The sequence below is a fragment of the Enoplosus armatus genome, chromosome 18 (genome assembly GCF_043641665.1).
Source record: "Enoplosus armatus isolate fEnoArm2 chromosome 18, fEnoArm2.hap1, whole genome shotgun sequence".
Classification (NCBI taxonomy): domain Eukaryota; kingdom Metazoa; phylum Chordata; class Actinopteri; order Centrarchiformes; family Enoplosidae; genus Enoplosus; species Enoplosus armatus.
The window spans coordinates 16,330,285-16,349,524 of NC_092197.1; the positions used below are offsets into that span (position 1 = coordinate 16,330,285).

The 19,240-nt window shown below is 41.4% G+C and overlaps 2 protein-coding genes across 4 annotated transcripts in view; one reads left to right on the forward strand and one right to left on the reverse strand.

The window, feature by feature from the left end:
* The window catches only part of rxraa (retinoid X receptor, alpha a), a 34,791-nt gene extending 25,859 nt beyond the window's left edge, over positions 1 to 8,932 (forward strand). The window contains exons 5-9 of one of the 2 annotated variants that reach the window (XM_070925233.1): positions 1,329 to 1,458; positions 3,065 to 3,197; positions 5,238 to 5,329; positions 7,085 to 7,190; positions 8,676 to 8,932. In XM_070925233.1, coding sequence (XP_070781334.1) covers positions 1,329 to 1,458; positions 3,065 to 3,197; positions 5,238 to 5,329; positions 7,085 to 7,190; positions 8,676 to 8,823 — 609 coding nt within the window. In that variant the 3' untranslated portion in view covers positions 8,824 to 8,932. Of the gene's footprint in view, positions 1 to 1,328; positions 1,459 to 3,064; positions 3,198 to 5,195; positions 5,330 to 7,084; positions 7,191 to 8,675 lie in introns of both variants that reach the window. The other variant, XM_070925234.1, reaches the window with a different exon arrangement.
* A 5,007-nt stretch (positions 8,933 to 13,939) lies between these two features.
* wdr5 (WD repeat domain 5) lies at positions 13,940 to 19,022 on the reverse strand. Of its 2 annotated transcripts, none has more exons than XM_070924530.1 (14): positions 18,921 to 19,022; positions 17,894 to 18,003; positions 17,628 to 17,736; positions 17,063 to 17,136; positions 16,855 to 16,944; positions 16,637 to 16,726; positions 16,428 to 16,508; positions 16,273 to 16,328; positions 15,895 to 15,941; positions 15,605 to 15,680; positions 15,294 to 15,327; positions 14,953 to 15,027; positions 14,662 to 14,749; positions 13,940 to 14,479 (listed from the first exon to the last, which is right to left on the reverse strand). In XM_070924530.1, the coding sequence occupies exons 2-14, from the start codon at positions 17,969 to 17,971 to the stop codon at positions 14,379 to 14,381; spliced, it is 999 nt and encodes a 332-aa protein (XP_070780631.1). In that variant the 5' UTR covers positions 17,972 to 18,003; positions 18,921 to 19,022; the 3' UTR covers positions 13,940 to 14,378. The 2 variants fall into 2 exon arrangements, with proteins under 2 accessions (XP_070780631.1, XP_070780630.1); XM_070924529.1 differs by having other exon boundaries at positions 16,425 to 16,508.
* Positions 19,023 to 19,240: the final 218 nt, after the last annotated feature.

Consider the following 19,240-nt stretch of genomic DNA (forward strand, 5'->3'; position numbering starts at 1 on the left):
CAGTGTAAACATGGCTAAGATAGCCATACAACATTCATGAGGCTCACCATGTTTAACGAGAACCCTGGGACTTGTATTCTTATGAGGAGGGGTGGCTCGACCGTGGCGCACACTGAAGCCCCTTTTTTGTCTTTCTTTGTTTTGGCTGGGGCTGCCCTTTGGAACGAATTAGCCGAATCTGTTTATGTGTTTTTGAGAGGAAGTGCAGCTCACGAAAACTGTCGCGCTGAGCTGCGCCGTCCACGTCTCCCACGGAGATCAGATGCTGAAATATTCATAAGACGCCTGTTTTCTTTCTCCCCCTGAAGAAAAAAAATAAAAAGGAGGACTTTCAGTTTTCAAAACAGTGTAGGCTTTGTGTCTGGTTTAAGTTTTTCATATCTGTGATACTCTGCAGTCAGTGGGAGTTTCGCACCGTAGGGAGGGAACGTGGAGAAGAGGAAGGGATAGTCTTTGGCCTGCGTATTAGAAGAGGAGAATGTGAGTGGAGAGATGTTTTCTCCTTCATCTTGAACTAATCTTCTCTTGAGAGCTGCAGTTGATGTCGGGATCCTTCGAGCTTTTAGCATCGATCGGTGGGATTTAGAGGAGGAAGTTGGGGAGAAGTTGCTGACGGTTTTCGTCGGAGTGCGAGTTCACACAGGGATACTTAGAATTTAAGGATGTTTACTTGATTTGAAATTATGCACAAAAGCGTGTGCACAAAGGCTTTTGTTTACACACATGCATATCAAGGGTATGTACTCCTGGGATGATGGCAAATTGTTCGTCAGAGATTGACAGTATTGTTTGGGACCCCCCCCCCCCCCTACATGGATTTACATTTTAGTGAGTTAGTTGTACTGTATGTGTTGCATTAGTATTCCACCACTGCTCATAAACTCACTGTTGTCAAAGAATAATAAGGAAGAATAAAGCATAACAAAAGAGTTGTTGTTCATGGTCATGTGACATGGAGTCACATGAATGAGACAGAAGTCGCACAGTCATCATTAAAAGTTTTAGGCTCAAAGGTCCCCGAAGAAAGAGTCTGCCTGGTGAAAGTCTTTTTCCCAGCAGCTCTCTGCAGGTATTTCCTCCACGAGCTGGGACAGAACCACTGTTTGTTTTGTCCTCCTGCTAGCTCCTCTTTAGAGGATATTACTCATAGTATAGTACTCATGTAAATGGGAAGGCGTGTGGTGATAGGTGGCTCAACCTGACACCAGGCTCTCAGCCAAAAGGGACACACAGACTAAAAACAAAACAATGGCATCTTTTCATTTCATGCATTACCTGAATTTCTAACTTCCACATTCTGTGTCTGTTTGAATGTCGTGTCCCTGCAGCCCAATGACCCAGTGACAAATATCTGTCAGGCAGCTGACAAACAGCTCTTTACCCTGGTGGAGTGGGCCAAGAGGATCCCCCACTTCTCCGAGCTGCCGCTGGACGACCAGGTCATTCTCCTACGAGCAGGTATGTCTAAAAAAGGCTTAAACAAGTTCATAAAAAAAGCTGTAAAAGTTCTTAAAAAGCAGACTTAAGCGTTGTGCACAAACCAACCAACCAACAATGACAATGACTGACAATGATGATGACTTTATTCCACAATGTCCCTTCCACGAGATACATGGATACAGTTACATATGAAAAGAGGAAAAAAGTAAAGAGATAGAGATCAAATACTGCACAAACTCGTACACGTCATGACTACTTGAATCTTGCCATTGTTATTTGAACAAACGCAGACGCTAGATTAGTTTAATATTTTGAGTTTGGCAGAGCTACAGTACGTGCTAAAGGTGTAACTGTAAGAGAGTGAAGGAAATGTCCATCAAGCACAGTTGTGAGAAGAGGTATAATACAAAAAAGTAGTAAATAAATCTACTACTGTCCTTTAACAAAGAAAACAACAGTTAGCATTCAGCAGCTACTGCTTCCATGAGACTCTGACAGTTTGCTAATGGCTAATGTTGTTGTTGAGTGTTGAGCTAAATAACCATTGTTTTTTCTTGGTTAAAATGTCATGATGTTTAATTTTTATGATCCTGTACAACAGTATATCCCCCTTGATGTTAGAATATAGACAGAAAACCCCAGAAACATCTTTTAGCTGTTGAAAGAAACCACATTGAATTACAAGATGCTAGGGCTAGCCTCTCGAAGTAAAACAGAACTTGAGTAGACAAATCTGGCCATAAACGTGGTCACATGACTGAAGTAGTCAGACCCACCAAGGTCAGAACAGCTCTCATTTTGTGTATCTGCTGTGTGTGGAAAAGCAAGCTAACTGCTCAGGATCACAGAGGCAGCAACGTAAAAAAAAATACACAGAGTGAATCATCTGTCACTTTACATTCACTAACATCACATGCGGGAAGGTCTTTTGGGCTCTCCCAACACATTGCCCTTGTTGCCTGCCTGTCGCTCCACATTACACCATTGTATTCTCAATCCACCTTGAGGAAAAAAAAATGCTATTACACATCCATCCCACACCCTGAAAAAAAAATCCTTCCTTATCCTTCGCACATACAATGATGGAGAGACTTCAGCAAAGCAGAGAGAGACATTATTCTGGAGAGCTCGTCTCTTCTCGGCTCTCAGGTTTTCTATAAATAACCGCTTTAGTTCTGCTGTATCACAGATAAAAGCATCCTGGCTCCTCTCATATCCAACTCAACTCTGGGGAGAAGAGGCGAGTGTTGCCAGGCAGAACAGTTAAAGGAGCCCTGTCACTCAAAAGGCAGCGTCTTGTGTCTTTGGTGCTCCCCGTGTCAAGCCCCTGCTTTGGCACATCAAGCCTGTTGTCTTTATTTGTGATGGCAGGCACAGTTCATCCCTTTTACACGCTTGTCTCTTCAGAAAGCATGATTCAAATGTCTTAGTAATAACCTGATGCCTGTGCTTGAGAAAGCTGCACGCTTTAACCGCACAGCTTAATTGATTCATTGGAATTCCCCCTTTGTTGTCACTTTCATTTTGCTTGAATGCTGTGTGAACTTTTGCACAGGGATTTGCCTGTTTTTTTTCTCCCTTTGCTCATACTTTTCCTCGATCCCTCTCCCCATCTCTGCCGCAGGTTGGAATGAACTCCTCATTGCATCATTTTCGCACCGTTCGATAGCGATTAAAGATGGGATTCTGTTGGCGACCGGGCTGCACGTCCACCGAAACAGCGCCCATAGTGCCGGAGTGGGAGCCATCTTTGACAGGTCATTATTACCATGTTACCAAACTTTTTGTAATCGTGTTTAAATTGCAGCAGTATTTTAGGTACCGTTTACTAATAAAACATATTTCACAAGTGGTTTATAAATTGTAACTAATAGCTTTAATAGTTAATAAATAATATATAAAATAGGTCAGTAATAAGCCATTAATGAGGACAACTTTTGTAACCAGATTGTGAAAAGAATCTGTGGCTGGCAGCATTACTTTCTTTGGGTCATAAGGTAGTTTATTCTATAAACTACTAATGATCAATAGATTATTTATTAGGTATTATAAATTGTACACCCCTTAGTAAGAATGTCTTATTAGAGAGTGGTACAATGGGTACAAATCTAAAACTTTTGGTAATGCTAATAAATCATTTATAAATGCTTTATTAATCAGTAATAAGCCACTAATAATGATAACTTTTTGCTTGCCAGGTTTTGAAGAATCAGTTATCAGTATACATTCTCCTGCAGCATAACTTGCTTTGTCTTTTTAAGTAGCTTAAACGTTATTAATGCCTTATTACTGATCTATAAAGCATTAGTAAATCATGTATTAACTACTAATTAAGCATTAGTTATAACTTCAGACACCCTTTAATAAAGATGTTTCAATAGAAAGTGGTGTCATGTTTTACAGCATATGACATTTGGGTTTCTTCCAGTGATCTATTGACTGGAAGTCACAAGTGTGCTTCATGAAAAGGCAAAGCAGCACAGGAACTATTGATTCACTCCAGTATATTAAATATGCACACCTGCATGCATCAGGGGTCACACAGAAACACCAAAAAATGCCAAAAAATAAATAAATAAAAGAATCACTCACTGTGACGGTGTGTGTGTGTGCAGGAACTACCCAGGTGACTGTTATTGACATTCCAGCTGTCTGACAGCCTGAAATCTTACATCAGTCTGTGGCGTTTGTTCAGCCTCGTCACACCTTGAGCTGAACCGAGATACACAATTTGGAAAGTTTCATAAGATACAAGCAAAATATATGTTTAGTCTTTTAGGTTTTTTATTGATCAGTGTTATTCGTCAACAACTGTGCTCATCAGTTCGCTGCACAGGCCCCTGAAGAACCAGAGATGAGACAGAGTTGGCTGTTACGGATGCTGTCGCCAAACCCATATTAGCAGCAATCTGTCTCTTCTTCTTCTTCCTCTCTTTTTCTTGCATCTCTGCCCCTCTGTGCTCAATCATCGGCGTTCACTGCCGCAGGACATATTCCATCTCTGGCCCGTTAACTGTGGCAAGCATTAAGATACAGAGGACTGATAATGTTTCTTTATCTACTCCTCTTCTCTCTCTTCATACAAATGAAGAGACTGATTAACTTAAACACTTGAGTCTTTTCTTTTTCCTTCTTTTTTCTTTTTTTCCCTCCTCGTTTTTCTAGCCCTGTTGTTCCTCCTCGGAGCAAATTGAATTAGAATGAGCTAAGAGCCACAATTGACTTTTACTATCCGAGCGAGGGGGGGAGTGAGAGGGGAAAATAAAGAGCGGCTGAGGAGAGAGGGGTGTGACCGAGTCAAAGAGGGGTGAGGAGTTCGAGCGACTCGGCAGAACCGACACTCCCACCAGTGACGTCACGCACAGACGGTGGGAGTGCTGGTGTTGGATTACAGCTTGTGTTTACTCTGTGGCTTTCCTTTTATGAAAACCATGTACTAAATATAATGACTTTGCGGGGTTGTAAACTTTTCCACTGATCTAACTGTGCCTATGTGGGCTGAGAGTGTGCTTGTGTGTGTATTTGTTTTTAAATAGATCTGAGCACAGTAGTTAAAACATATTTTTAATGTCCCAGTCTGGATGTTTGGATAACTCACATGTAGCGCGGTGTGTCATTTACAAAAATGTACCAATTAGATTCAAATGGCTTCCTGTGATCTTAACTTTTCTGGCTGTGTGATATAACGCAAAAATAGTCTTAATAAGTCAACCAACTTGAAATAGTGTTTTCAACCACGCCTGATTTGGAATGAGCCACATCTCATTTTGTTATTTATTTTTGTCTCTTTTGTGCAGAGTGCTCACAGAGCTCGTGTCAAAGATGAGGGACATGCAGATGGATAAGACGGAACTGGGGTGCCTTCGAGCTATAGTCCTTTTCAACCCAGGTAACTATCGCTACGTGCAAGCTGCCACTCAGTTGCAGTTGGAAGAAGCCGTGAATTAGGCGTTTCAAAGATGTGTGGGTTTTTTTTAAGAGCAGCTTTGTGTGACGAACACCAATGTATTACTGTGCAGCGGGGCTTTTATTAAAGTGCTCCTGTTTGAGCTATAACCAAGGAAACAAGGTTCAACTGACCTTGATATTGCTAAAATAGAATATGACTCATTGAAGGTTAGTCATACTCCCCCTAAAATGTACACTTGAGTATCAAACTCTATCCTCCAGTATGCTTGACACATGGCTGTTAAAAGGCTCATAGTGTCTTCATTGACGCAGCAACAGAATTTGGTTACAATTGATTAAAAGTACCAAAACATCTGTAGAAACTTCTCAAACTACCCCTGCAGCATAATCCACTTCTCCACTGCCCATCACTATTCTAGGTATTTTGCAAACATTCATATTTTCACCAAAATGTGGATGAATACACCATCTTAGGTGGAGCTTTACAGCTTTGAAAAAGGACGATAACAGAGCACAGACGCAGTGTATTCAGCCATATGTTTGGGATGTACGAGCATACGGATGGAGAAGAGGATTATGCAGCAGGACAGTAAGATCCTAAATAATGTCACCATTGGGATTCTTTGTAAATGACTGAATCCAGGGTGATCTCAGGACAATACTTACGCTTTACATCGATCTTTCAAGCCGGCTTCAGAGTTTTGATGCTCTTAGATTTTAGGTCACTTTAGACTTGTGACTCAGCTTGACCTCATTAATGTAACTTGAGAATTGGGAAATGGATTTTGCCTTATATAACATGACATCCTCTGTGTGATTTCTATTCATGTTATTCATTCATTTTCCTGCAAACATCTGGCCATAGAACGTCTCCATCAGTGAGGTTTCTTTAATTGAGGCCCATGTCCTGCCCAGGCGTGTGTCACTCCTGCTATCAGTGTGCCATTCTGTATATAAACCTCGTGCACATGGCACACAAGTATACTAAACCAACCCATGAATGTGACCCAGGTTTTTTAATGGCTCAGTGTGGGAGCCTCCCTCTGTCCCTCTGGGGCCTCTGTGGATCCGTTCACCCCAGACACACACTGATCCTCTTGTGTTTCACATTTTGTTCAGGCCACATCCCGGCCTCCTGGCCCCGGTTCACTTCTCGGCCTGATTCCTTGTTAATTAGGGGTTCACTAGACTGGTCCGACTGAGAAAGCATAGGGTGGGGGTGGGCGGTGAGGCTAAAAAGGCCCTCAGTCCTTCCTTTCCCACACTGTGATTGAGTCCAGCCATTAACAACAAATGTTCATTCATTGTTGATCAATTGTGCGACGTTTTGTTCGTCAGAAATGCTAATCAATGACGCATTTGTGTTTGTGTAATTAAAGATGGGTCCTCCAGCGAAGCTTAAATTAGCACAGGTTGGAAATTACAGCACTAATTGGACGAACCCAGAATGTGGTGACACACGTCCACCATGAGCCTGCGGGGTTAAAACTCAACTTGTAAGTTAGTAAGGCTCTGCTCGCCATCATGAACTGCAAGGTGACCTCGAGCGAGGCATACTAACTATTCAACTATTTACACTGGTTTTCAGTAGGCAAAAGTGACAGCATTGTGCAAACTGTAAGAATGTCTCATTGTGTACAAATAATAGCAGCACAACCTCAACTATGCACGGTTAAGGTTGCTGTTATTCTTGATTATGTGTCTTTTTACATTATTTTTGTGTGTGTCTCCACAGACTCTAAAGGTCTGTCCAACCCCGGTGAGGTAGAAGCTCTGAGAGAGAAAGTGTATGCGTCTTTAGAGGCCTACTGCAAACAGAAGTACCCCGACCAGCCCGGCAGGTATGACTCCACACACAGAAATGACTGTGCACGTCCCCAGACTCTGCTGCTGAGACAAACTGTGCAATCCACTAGAGCTGCAACGGTTAGCCGATTAGCCGATCGGAAGAACATAACTTGTCAACCGTTTTCATAATCGAGTAATCCTTTTTCAAGCAAAAATGTGAAACATTTAGCTTGTGATAGTAGATGAAGAGTCTTTGGGTTTTGGACTGTTGGTCAAATAAAAGAAGCAATTTGAAGACTCTGGGAAATTGTGATGAGCATTTGTCAGAATGTTTCACGTTTTATTGTGAAAATAATCAGCAGATTGTTCGATAATGAAAATAATCGTTAGTTGCAGCCCCACAATCCACAGATGGAGAAATAAAAACTGACACTTGTATTTGTCCTAAGCTCCAATCCACACAAGCCTCCATGAGGTAACATTACAGGTACCACACATAGTATCCACATAAGCAGTCATTTCCATCCATACAGTAGCTTCAGGTTCACCCTGTTTCTTTTACCTGAAGAAGATGGGTGTTGTGTGTGATGTGTATCAGAATAATTAATTAATTAATTAAAGTGATTAAATGTGGGAGTTGCGAGTCCTACTCTTCCTCACTCTCTTCAGATGTTCTGGTTTAATAAATTCCACATTATGTTAATTAGAAAAGAAAAGAGTTTAGAGCAAAATGGGTATTCAGCCACCGTTTTCAGTATATTTTCATTCATTTTTCATGTGTTTGTTACATGTTGTAACCTCCAGCCAATTAGTTGTTTGGATGCCAGGTCTGAAAATAAGTTAAAGTATAGACTGAAATATAGTGAGATGCTAAAAAACGTCTTTAAAAAAAGCAAAGTGGTCCTTTACTTAGATGGGAGGAGGTCAGAGGAGGCAGTCTTTGAGATGATGTTGCACCGTCAGCAGTAACTGATCCATTATATTCACCTGGACAGTAACCTGCATAACAACTACTGAACTGTAGCCTAAAGATGCCCTGCCAGAAAAAAACCCTCAAACCTTTCATTACATTGGCAAGCCATGACGACGACGACGATGATCTCGTGAAGGGAATATAAAGTTTGCATTACGTTTATTTTCATCATATATTTCATATTCGTTGATTTTGCTATCATAATTGATCTCCAAATTCGTTCAGATTAAGGCATTGTAATTCTTTATAAATCAAGTCAGTTTTACCCGCTGTGGAGAAAGGCAGATTATCTCTTCATGACTTGTATGACAGGTCTGGACCGCTCGTGAATTTTCTTCATAGCTAAGAGACAATAAATCACTCGTATGTGTCACTAGAGAATGAGTTTGTTCGTACAAGTTGCTCCTGTGTGAGACCTGATATGAGCCGCTCATCAAATTGAAGGTGCTGCATGTATGTGACGTATCAGTGGTGGAGTTTGTTCTCGGATTGTCCCCCACCCTTCCTGTCAGATTCCTAATGCTATTTTGGTCGTGTGTCTAATTTTGGTCTTGCGTTGTGACAGATTTGCCAAGCTGTTGCTGCGGTTACCGGCGCTGCGCTCCATCGGCCTCAAGTGTCTGGAGCACTTGTTCTTCTTCAAGCTCATCGGCGACACGCCCATAGACACCTTCCTCATGGAGATGCTAGAAGCCCCGCATCAAATGACATAATAGCAGAGAGGGTTGAGCTCTCCTCCTCCTCCTCCTCCTCCCTCCTCCCCCTCACATCTCCCACCGGCCCTGGATCAGGAGCAGGGTCCTTCTTAAAATCCAGCTAGGGGACATATCACGTGGTGACTTTGAATGGAGGATCTCTCCCTCCCTCCCTCCCTCCTCTCCTCGACTCCCTTTTGATGTGTTTCAAAACAATGAATTCATCATGTCTATGGGTCTGTTTTATACCTTGTAAAAATATATAAATAAGAAATATATATATATATATATATATATAAGAATCATGCGACTACACGAGTGACAGCAGTGGACTGAAAGAAGGTCGGACAGAGGACAGAAGAAACGTACTGAGCCATCGTTTTCATTCTTGCGTTTCCTACACCTTGACGAGAAGACGTAGAGATGATCAGGTTCTAACGCCCACAGTTCTGCTTGCAGGTATATTAACAAAAAAACAGTGATGTCATATTTGGACACTCAGCGTTGTGATCGGGACAATCGTGGACTCGGGAGAGCCTGTCTAAGACTTGGACCTGAGCCCTCCCTCTCTCTCTTTCAGGACTGAACTTAACTTCGGGGAGGGACGGTTGTGGGGGCAACACGTCTGCTTAAAGGAACTCCGTCCGTTCCTGCCTGACTCCACTGAACACGTCAGGTCTTGCACTAGCTGTTGGAGGAGAACTCGGGAGGTGGGTTAACAAGACTGCAAGTGCTCCAAAACCTCAGGTCTCTGCCCAATTCCAACAACCACGTCTTACTCTGTTCGCACCGTGCATCATCGGGGAGGACGACGCACTTCACGGCCCCTCAGTTAATGCTCACTGACTGAACAAGGGTTGGGGGAGCTTGTTATACGTACAATCTGTGCAGACCGTCCGCACACAGGAAGACTGCTGCAAATTAGCCACGCGTTAGCTTTACGCTACACGACGCTCTGAAAGGCTACCAGCAGGCGCAGGAACAACTTTTGTCGTACTATTTCAGACATTTGGCCTTTGTTGCAAGCTCACAGGTGATCACAACAAACCTGGGCGGCTGGAAAGTGAGCATGCGGCCTCATCCGTGGGGAAATATCTTCGCTTCACCGGCCTCTGAGCTCCCTTCTTTTCTTTTTTTTTTTTTGCGTCCCTCCTCCAACCTCTCCACATGTGAATTTCAGCACACCATTTACACCTCCACACTCAGAAATCCCTCTGCCCAGCGCAGCGGGGATTAGCTTTTTTTTCCGACAACACCTCATATCTACCTGTGCAGAAGGTTACAGCCGTATACAGTATTGACGTTATTTTGATTTTAACAGCAGCAATGCACAATTACCTCTGTTTCCGTCCCTCCGATCCTTCAGTTCTTGACGCTCATGCAACCATTTACATGAGGAGGAGTGCTTGTTGTTTGCAGCGGAGCCATTGTTTGTTTATTTGTTTGTTACTTGGCACTTAACCTCATGACAGCGGAGTCGGGTTCCTAAACAGAGAGCTGATGTTGATGTAATCGACCTCTGAGGTGGAATTTGGCCCCGGGCCCAATCGGGAACGCCCCAATTGTTTCCACCCCCTCAGAGGGACGGACACACACACTTGCTCTCTCTGCACTTCTCTGGACAACCAAGTGTCATTCAAGTCGAACTGAAATGTTAAAATATCTCTTGTTGTGTATAAATATGCTTTGTGCCCATATTCTGCTTTTTTTTCTCCTGTCCTGTTCTCTAAATGCTGCAGCTGCTGCAAAACTATGCATCGAGTGCATTTCCAAAGATTGTCCACAGAGCGGGTGCATGTTCATATGGCTTAAACAGGTCGCATACCTTTTTAAAACAAGTGTTTGGGAAGTGTGGGTCTGCTAATATTTTCCTGGACTGGAGTAAATGTCTTATTTAGCGTATTTTCCCCACTATTCAGATATTTGATAGTCATTCCGTCCTGGTCTATTCACCCTTGACGGATACACAAAACAAACAGCTATCAGCCCTGTTTGTTTTGGAACAGCGGCGTTTAGATAATTAGCTATTGCTGAGTATGATATGAGAAAAGGACTAAAAAGAGAATTAAATCAAGGATTCTCTTCTTGTATCTCCATATTCACCACTCTTTCATGAGCACCTTGACACCATCTGGACCTGAAAGAAAAGCAAAAACAAACCTGAGCACTGTGTTTTCATCATCCTTTGATAAACTGAGACGGTTAATGGTCCGAGGTGTACGGAGTCTTGAGGGTTCACTTCAATAATCATTTTTCAGTGTTTAATTATAATCTATTCATGAATTTTGATGAGAAAACATGAATTTGATTTGCATTTCAATTATGCACAAAAAAACTCAAAGTAAAAAACGAAATAAGATAAATATGTTTGCCAATAATTATATGATGGATTAATGCTTGAAGTTTAAAATGGAATCATAATAAACTTTTATAGTTTCCATGATTTAAAGCATTTAAACTGTCACTTAAAAAGTAAATGAAGGCAAAGCCACAGAGCAGCAACTTTTATTGGCCAACTTTGTTATTGCTTTTTTTCAGTTTGTCAACATCTTCATTGAGAATAATCAAGCCTGAAAAAGTGTCTTTAATTATTTTGGTGGCACCATCAGGACTCCGCAGAAGCCGATCAATGATACAATGACCTCGTGTCAACTTTTCATCATGATCATGTGCCGGTGATAGTCCACCTCTATGGAACTGATCCCAAGTGATCTCTTTCCTCATGAAGAAGAAGCAAAGAGTTGGTTCAGATGTCGAGCTCTGCAATGTCACACACTGTGCACTTCGAGCAGAAATACATTTACTTTGAGGGACGGGGGCGGCTGTTTGAGAGCTGTGAGCTCCCTCTAGTGGAAGAGAAGCAGCGCTGCAACATTACTTGAATTTTTCTACAAAGTATTTAATCAGACAAAAAAAAAAAAACAGAGATGGCACTTTCTCACAGCGTTATTAGCATCAGTGTTCCTCTTGATCAGACGAAACCTCAGAGTCTGTGCACGTTCAAAACTGAAACAAGTAGCAATAACTTCAGTATGACCTATTGGCTTGTTGTTTTATTATTACCCGACAGTTTTCATCGAGGTGTTATTACAAACTATCCAGGTGACAGTATTGACTGCCAGTTTGAGCTCAGTTTACAGTATTTATATTGTGGAAAAATTTTACTTGTTGGTTAAAACAAAAAACAACATTTTTAATTTGTTCATAAGTTTTCAACGCAAGAGAAACTTTACTCTTGTTGAGATTTTTCTGTAGATTCACTTTTATTTCCTTTTTCAGAGGAATTTTAATCAAGAAAAGCAGATTTCAAGCAATTAAATGTTTGGTTTTTTTTCCGACTGGGAGACCCAACTTTAAAATGAATAATCCTCCTGTTCCCTTTAGTCTGACGTCTCCTCCTCTTAGTTTTACTGTGATTGGTGGCCGCAAGTATTTAAAGCCATAAAGTGGATGATGTGCGAGCTTACTCCCCTGCAGGAAATGAACAGACAAGGATCTTCACGACGAGATAAAGAATCACCCACATAGAGTGAACGCTTTATAACGTAAAGCTATATTTTGTTAATATGTATATGTGTATATATTTATAAATATATATCAGACAGATCTGTATTTCCAGCATTGAGAGAGGGAGACCAGTCTTTCACACCAAACTGTCCTTCAGCTCAGAGTTTTATGGTGTTTTGGTTTTGGTTTTTTCCACAAATATCTGAGGGGTTTTTGCATTTGGACCTTGACTTTATAAAATCAATCCTGATCAACCAGCAGAATCGCAGCAGCTCTGAACTCAAAAGAACCAGCTTCTCGGCAGTTTATGGGACCTCAAAAAACAATGAAAGAGACAAAAAAAAAAAAAAAAAAGGTTAAGACTTTAAACCCTCCAAAATGTATGTGTTGCTTGGCAGTTGTTATGTTCAAAAAGTGTAATCAGGAAAAGCTGAGCTTGTGACACAATCACTGCTTTCTTTGTTGCATAGACAGTAAAATGTTCAAGTAAAGAGAAAAAAAAAAAAAGACAAAAAAAACACTTGGAAAAAAAGATCTATTTTTGTACAAAGGTAATTTTATCCCTTGCTCGTGTTCTCTGTTCTTTCCCCTTTCTTCTGTGGGCTTTTGTATATGTCGTGGAAAAGCTTCTTCAAACGAGGCGAGAGACAATTTTCAGATTGAAAATTTAAGGTGAGAGGAGCAGCCGTTAACTGTGTCGCCTTTGCTTTGCCATTTTCAACCTGTCGCTGCAAGACGGGAATGTCTTCTTTCATTATATTTTTGTCTATTTTTAAAAAAGGAGATGGAATTTTGTCATCTGTTCTTTGTGGGTTGTTTCTCTGATGTTCTTTCTTTCTTTCATGGACAGAAAAAAAAGGTTATTAAAAAAAAAAACAACTTAAAAGTGAGCTTGACTGATGCCAGTTGATTCTGAGTTTCGTTCAAAAGGCATAACAAAAAAAAAACACTCAACATTCAACGTTCACTCGCAACTCGGTCACGTGAAACATACAAAAACTGTTTTTTATTAAGTCGCAGGTTATAGCCGTCAAATGCAAACATATATTTCACAAAATTCAGGTTAACTACAGAGAACAGGTGGCTGCTGGCTTTGTGAGCAGAGCTACAGTCTGAGCTAATCAAGCAGAAGAGAACAGATAAAAAAAACAATACATGTCCAATGTAATATGTACAAATCCTGGAACACAAACCTGCGTTTGGTCACTGTTGTAAACTAAAATTAGACAGTTTTAACAGGAGGGAGACTTCAGTCAGTGCTCCAATAGGACTGAAAAAAAAATCATAGACTTGGATTTTCTCTGTCAAAACTATTATCTGTGACATCATTGAGGCATTTTAGACTTTATTCACGTACTTCAAATCCTGGTTTCTTGCTCTAATAATCTGCACAGACCTTACATTGGAAAATATATCGTGTTATGGCACACAGCGCTTGAGATCTGGCATTTGAGATCAAGACAAAAAACTAATATAGTGGTGCCACTTGAATAAATAACAGACAAATGGATTTTAGATATCTTTTTTTTTTTGTTTTTAAACCTAAACCTAGAAGTCACCTCTCCACCTTGAAGTCATTTAGACGGTACTACACAATTACACAGACAAATTAAAAAGGCAAAAGAAATCATAGAAAAGGCCGAATAACCATTACATTTATTGTACAAGAGCAGAAATGCATGTGTGGGAGTTGGCATGAAGCAGTGACGGGGTTAATGCAGTGTCAAAAATACTGAAGCACCAGAACTGAGTAACACAAGTCAGCAACTCCCTCCGTGGAGACAACAGAATGTGGCACATTAACAGACGGCTGGAACATCTCAGATGTGAGAGGGGGGAAATACGTCCGCTGCAGAAGTGACGCAGTTTTCTCGGCTGTTACTGTGTGTGTGTGGCTGATGGGTGTCATTTGGTTCTCCTTGCTGGATTTCATTACCTGAAAGCCCTCTGCGTCCCGCAGGAGCTCTCCGTTAGAAAACAAGTCCTCTTTTCTTACAACAAAAAAAACAGAGAAAAAAAAAATGTAAAAAAAGAAATATGAATGGCCCCAAAAGATCCGAAAGGGCTTAGCAGTCGCTTTTCCATAGCTTGATGGTTTTGTCGTTTTCTAAAGCTGCGGACGCGATGATATTCTCTGTCGGGTGGCAGGCAGTCGAAATGACGACGTCTGAAAAGAAGAGACGAGATGGAAAAAGAAAAGAAGGGTGCTTTTATAAACATATCACACCCGGAACGCAACTTATTTACACACAACCGCAAATCTCTGTCTTAAAAATTAACTTTGTCGAGTTCCACAGGTGAACCACTGCATTAGGTCAAAGTGTCACAGCCTGAATAGTCGTCTTGTACCTGTGTGGCCCTGGAGCTTCTGCACAATCTCCTTCGTCTGCAGGTTCCAGATGTAAACCATGTTGTCCTCGGAGCCCGACACGATCCACTGCAAGAGAGGCGGCCACTTAGCTTCGGCTGTGACTTTCATTTAGCTGCACGCGTCAATTATTTCAACAGCGTAAAATAAAAATACAGACACTGTGCAGGCGAGGCATTAAACACCAGGAGGTTTATTAAAACAATAAAAAAAATAAAAAAAAAGACCACAGATGTGGTAAATGCATGTTACACCAAAGATCAAGTTCTTACCTTTCCACCGGTGACGGAGAAATTGGCAAATATGCAGTACTTCTCATTTTTGTGGCCGGTGTACGTTTTCAAGCACTGAAACGTTGGAAGAACAATGAAAAGTTAATTACCTGTATCACACAGTCAAAACGTATAACCAGCACCAGCAGATGTGTTAAAGCGTTTACTAGTAAACAAATATAATGTTGTTATCCCCTAATGCAACTAAACATAAAGGCCGTTATCAGGAATAAGACAGCGGTGGAGTAGTTGGGTTTAAAGACATGAGAACACAATATAAAACGTGGACACATGGAAAAGAAAACAATGATTCAAACTTGAGTGAACAGCTGCCAGCTTACCTTTCCTTTGCTGTAGTCCCACAGCTTCAGCGTGCTGCAGAGCAAACACAAACACAGCAGTGCGTCTGTTAAACAACTAACATCCAAACAACGTAAAACCAATAATCTTGTAATCACACTCATCTCCTTTACATTCGGTTTATATACAACTGCAGCTGAGGAAAGCTTATCAGAGTGTGACACCGCCATCTGCTGGTGGAAATTGTGTAAAAAAAAAATAAAAATAAAAAAGCACATAAACAACATAATAACCAACTTCTAAAATAAAAAGAAGCACTGACTTCAATCTACTGCAGGTGCGTAATACTCACTTATCCAGTGTGGCAGCCAGGATGTATTTCCCGTTGGGGGAAAACTTCACAAATGAGACGGGAGGGTTGTCATCGTCTAACAGGAAAACGACAACAGGAGCACCGTCAGCACACAAACAGGGAAATAATATCTCAATACCACCCTGACTCTTTTTTGACACATTTTATGAGGCCTCAAATTCAGACAGAGCTAATGAGAAGTCACTAATCAACACTTGATAAACAATAACACCATTTCTTTCTGCGACGATGTCGAAGGGATTGCAGATGGTCATTCTGTGTAATCGTACCTATGAGCGTCTTTAAACACTGCCCCGACGCCGTGTCCCAGATCCGGCTGCGAATGAACAAAAACAACAATAAGGAGTTATTTCATTGTTAGGTAACACAGCAAGCATGTGAACCGTTTTAATGAAGTTAAAAAGAGTTATCATTTGTTTTCATGTAGTGTTTAGATGCAGCACGTGACAACACGTGGAAATGATCTTATACGATCAATGTGCTACTATTCATTCAAAGTATTCGTTTGTCATGTCTTCATCTACGTTTACACTACCTTTTCCTGAAAAGGAAAACTAATGGTACATAACTGCATGTTGTACTGTGACACACTTAAACTGACTGAGCAGTAATCACAGCCTGAGGGCAAAGAGGCGGTTTGTTCTCACCAAAGGCCGTCGTAGCTACTGGACACGATCAGGGAGCCGTCTCTGTTGAAATGAACCTGCAAGCCGAAACAGATGGTCACGTCACTGCCACCACGTTCATCTGAAAGACTAGAAGGTTCCTCGAATGCTAAGAATTAAAATAACGGACTTACAGCCGAGACTGGGTCAGAATGAGCCGGCAATGTTTTCAAACACTTCCCGGTCTTCACGTCCCATATCCTTACACTCTCATCAAACTGGAAGCACAAAAAAAAAAACATTCATCACACACAGACGTGCTGATAATGCTCGAAGTTCTTTAGTGAAGGGCTAACATCTGGTTTCCATTTACGTGCTCATATCACGCCAGAAACTTCATACTCACCGATCCTGACACGATGAGATTGGACTGGGGGTTGAAGTTGCAGCAGAAGACGTAGTTGCTGTGACCTTTTAGAGTTTTTAAGCATTTCCCCTAGATTCAAAGAAAAAACAACACGTGTGAATTGTCACACGTTCTCGCCAGTGACAAAAAACAAAACACTGCTTCTCACTCAAACTCGCGAGACTAGCGCGACCCTTTGAGATCATCCGCTCTCTTACCGAGCTGACGTCCCAGATCTTCAGGGTTTTGTCGTCGGATGCCGACACCAGGAGGTTGGAGTCGGAGGACCAGGCCACGTCTGATATACCCTGCAGATTCATGGGGCGATAATTAGGAACATGGTGCTCGGGGCTCTGATCAGAGAGTCGCAAATCAAACACCAGCATAAACACTGAAGCAGTAAAGATGAGAATCTGTTCAACTCACAAGTTTGTGCCCAGATATGGTTTTCTCAAACTTGCCGTCATACGCTCCCCAGATTTTGATGAGTTTATCAGCAGCTGTAAAGATAAAATAAATATGCATTCAGTGTTGCTGCAGCCTCCATAAATTTCCCCCACAATATGGCATAATACTGAACAACAAAACATCTTAAAATATAATTTTACAGTAGAGCTGCAACAAATAGTTGATTAATTGCCAACTATTGGTTCATTGTTTCAGTCATTTTTCAAGCTAAAATGCCAAACATTCTCTTCTTCCAGCTTCTCAAATGTCATGCTTCGCTGATTTTCTTTGTCATATGTGACAGTAAATGCAATATCTTCAGCTTTGGACTGTTCGTCAGACAAAACAAGCATATTGAAGAATTGTGAATGCCATTCTTTTTTTTTTTTTACTACTTTTTAACATTTCACATACTCATTTTCTTAGATTCATGGAAAAAATATGAATAAACATTGAAAGTAATCGTTAGTTGCAGCCCTAGTTTACTGTGGCCCATGTGTGATTTAAAGGGAAACATGGCAGAGAAAACGGAACTGGAACTCACATGAGCTGGCGAGCCATTCTCCGCTCGGACTGAACTTGACGGAGGAGACAGCTTTAGTGTGGCCCGCTAATGTGAACTTCAGGCTGTAGTTTGGCTTGGTGGGGGCAGACTGTAGATATAAAAACATGACAAATAGGCAAACAGTCATTTATCGAAAATGACATCAAAGAAAAGCACACATTTGCCCCACCATCAGTGAAGTGCTGCATTGAACAAGAAGCTGCAGGAAGCACTACATGTTTAATATACATTGAAGAAATCCAGACCTTGCTTTGACTGGCAGATGCCGATGGTACAACTGGAGGTTTAGTGTCAGTCTCTGGTTTCTTGTCTTCTGTTGCCATGGTGAGGAAATGAGCATCTATTGAGCACGATCCTAACACGGAGAAGAAACCCATGATGAAATGACTGAAGAATTCAGGTCTTTATAGGCTAGTTAATGCTCTTACAGTCAATCTAAGTGACTCAATGTTTAACAAACTGCCCAAATAGTTACCAGTGACAAGACAACACATCGCAATGTGTAGACCAGTGATTACAGTAATGACTTGCAACTGTTAACACTGATATGTTCAAAGGACACATACTGTACATCATATAACTCAAGTGATTTTTCATTTTACAATAAAGTAAAGATGCCAGATGTAACTGACACACTGATATTTATGCTAGTCATGTACACTATGGCAGCTATTACACATACATAGCAGAGGATTCACAGCTATGCACCCACTGGGAATGATGATTGTCAGTAAAAGCTGTGACTAAATCCAGTGGCACAGGATGCATTTCTTTCTCTGGTGTTCAGCTGATAAACAGCCAAGAACTGTGCGGCTGCTCCTGCATCTGTAAATGTAGCTATTTCAGCTAGCAATTAGCTAGCTAGCCATAACTGGCCTTGTTAAGGTAAAAACGGCTAAACAGGAACATTTTACACAGTCAGCTGGGATTATAAGAGTAGCTGGTGTTCATTGCAAACGAACGTTAAATCGTGTTTAAATGCAATCCATCTGAAAAGAGGAAATATCAAACAAAGGGCCTTCGCTAAGAAGTTCAAGTCTGACAGAATCATACGGTAATTGGATATTTATTTCATCATTTAGGATTTGAAGCCCGACAGAAAAGAGACAACGGCCCAATGTTAACTCCTCGGGTTTTGTACGAGAGCTAATGGAAGTCTGCTCGTGTAGCCGCCTGCTTTCAATGCATTGGTGCTGTTGACAAATAGGCTGAGCTGCCACGGAGGGGCCCTCCATTCAAACAATGAGGAAACGGCCATAAGCCGATACTCACGGGGATTCAATGCAGATTCACGGTCAGATTGCTACTCCTCGCAAAGATTGGACAGAGAAAACGCACGTTTATTTGTTCAGAAGACCATGGATGACGCGTAAATCAGTCGGCTCGCTTCTGGATATTTGCCTGCGAGGAGAAGCGGGGAATGTGGTGTGGTGGTGCTTCTTTGCGCCTGCGTGTTACCCTCCGAAGTAACGGAAACTAATGAGGGACAAAAAGTGTGAAAGGCACAATATACTTATTTTGTCACTTTGGCTCTGGGTGTTTTTAATAGTGGTTTTCCAGTATATCCCGCTAAAATAATGTTTTAATCTGAC

What these genes read in the sequence shown, in the direction of transcription:
- wdr5 (XM_070924529.1), bottom strand. Translation starts at nt 17,971, where the DNA reads ATGGCAACAGAAGACAAGAAACCAGAGACTGACACTAAACCTCCAGTT. An exon ending in CCATATCTGGGCACAAACTT is followed by an intron (nt 16,945 to 17,062) that starts GTGAGTTGAACA and finishes ATGAATCTGCAG; the next exon opens with GGTATATCAGACGTGGCCTG. An exon ending in AGTAGCTACGACGGCCTTTG is followed by an intron (nt 15,942 to 16,272) that starts GTGAGAACAAAC and finishes GTTCATTCGCAG; the next exon opens with CCGGATCTGGGACACGGCGT.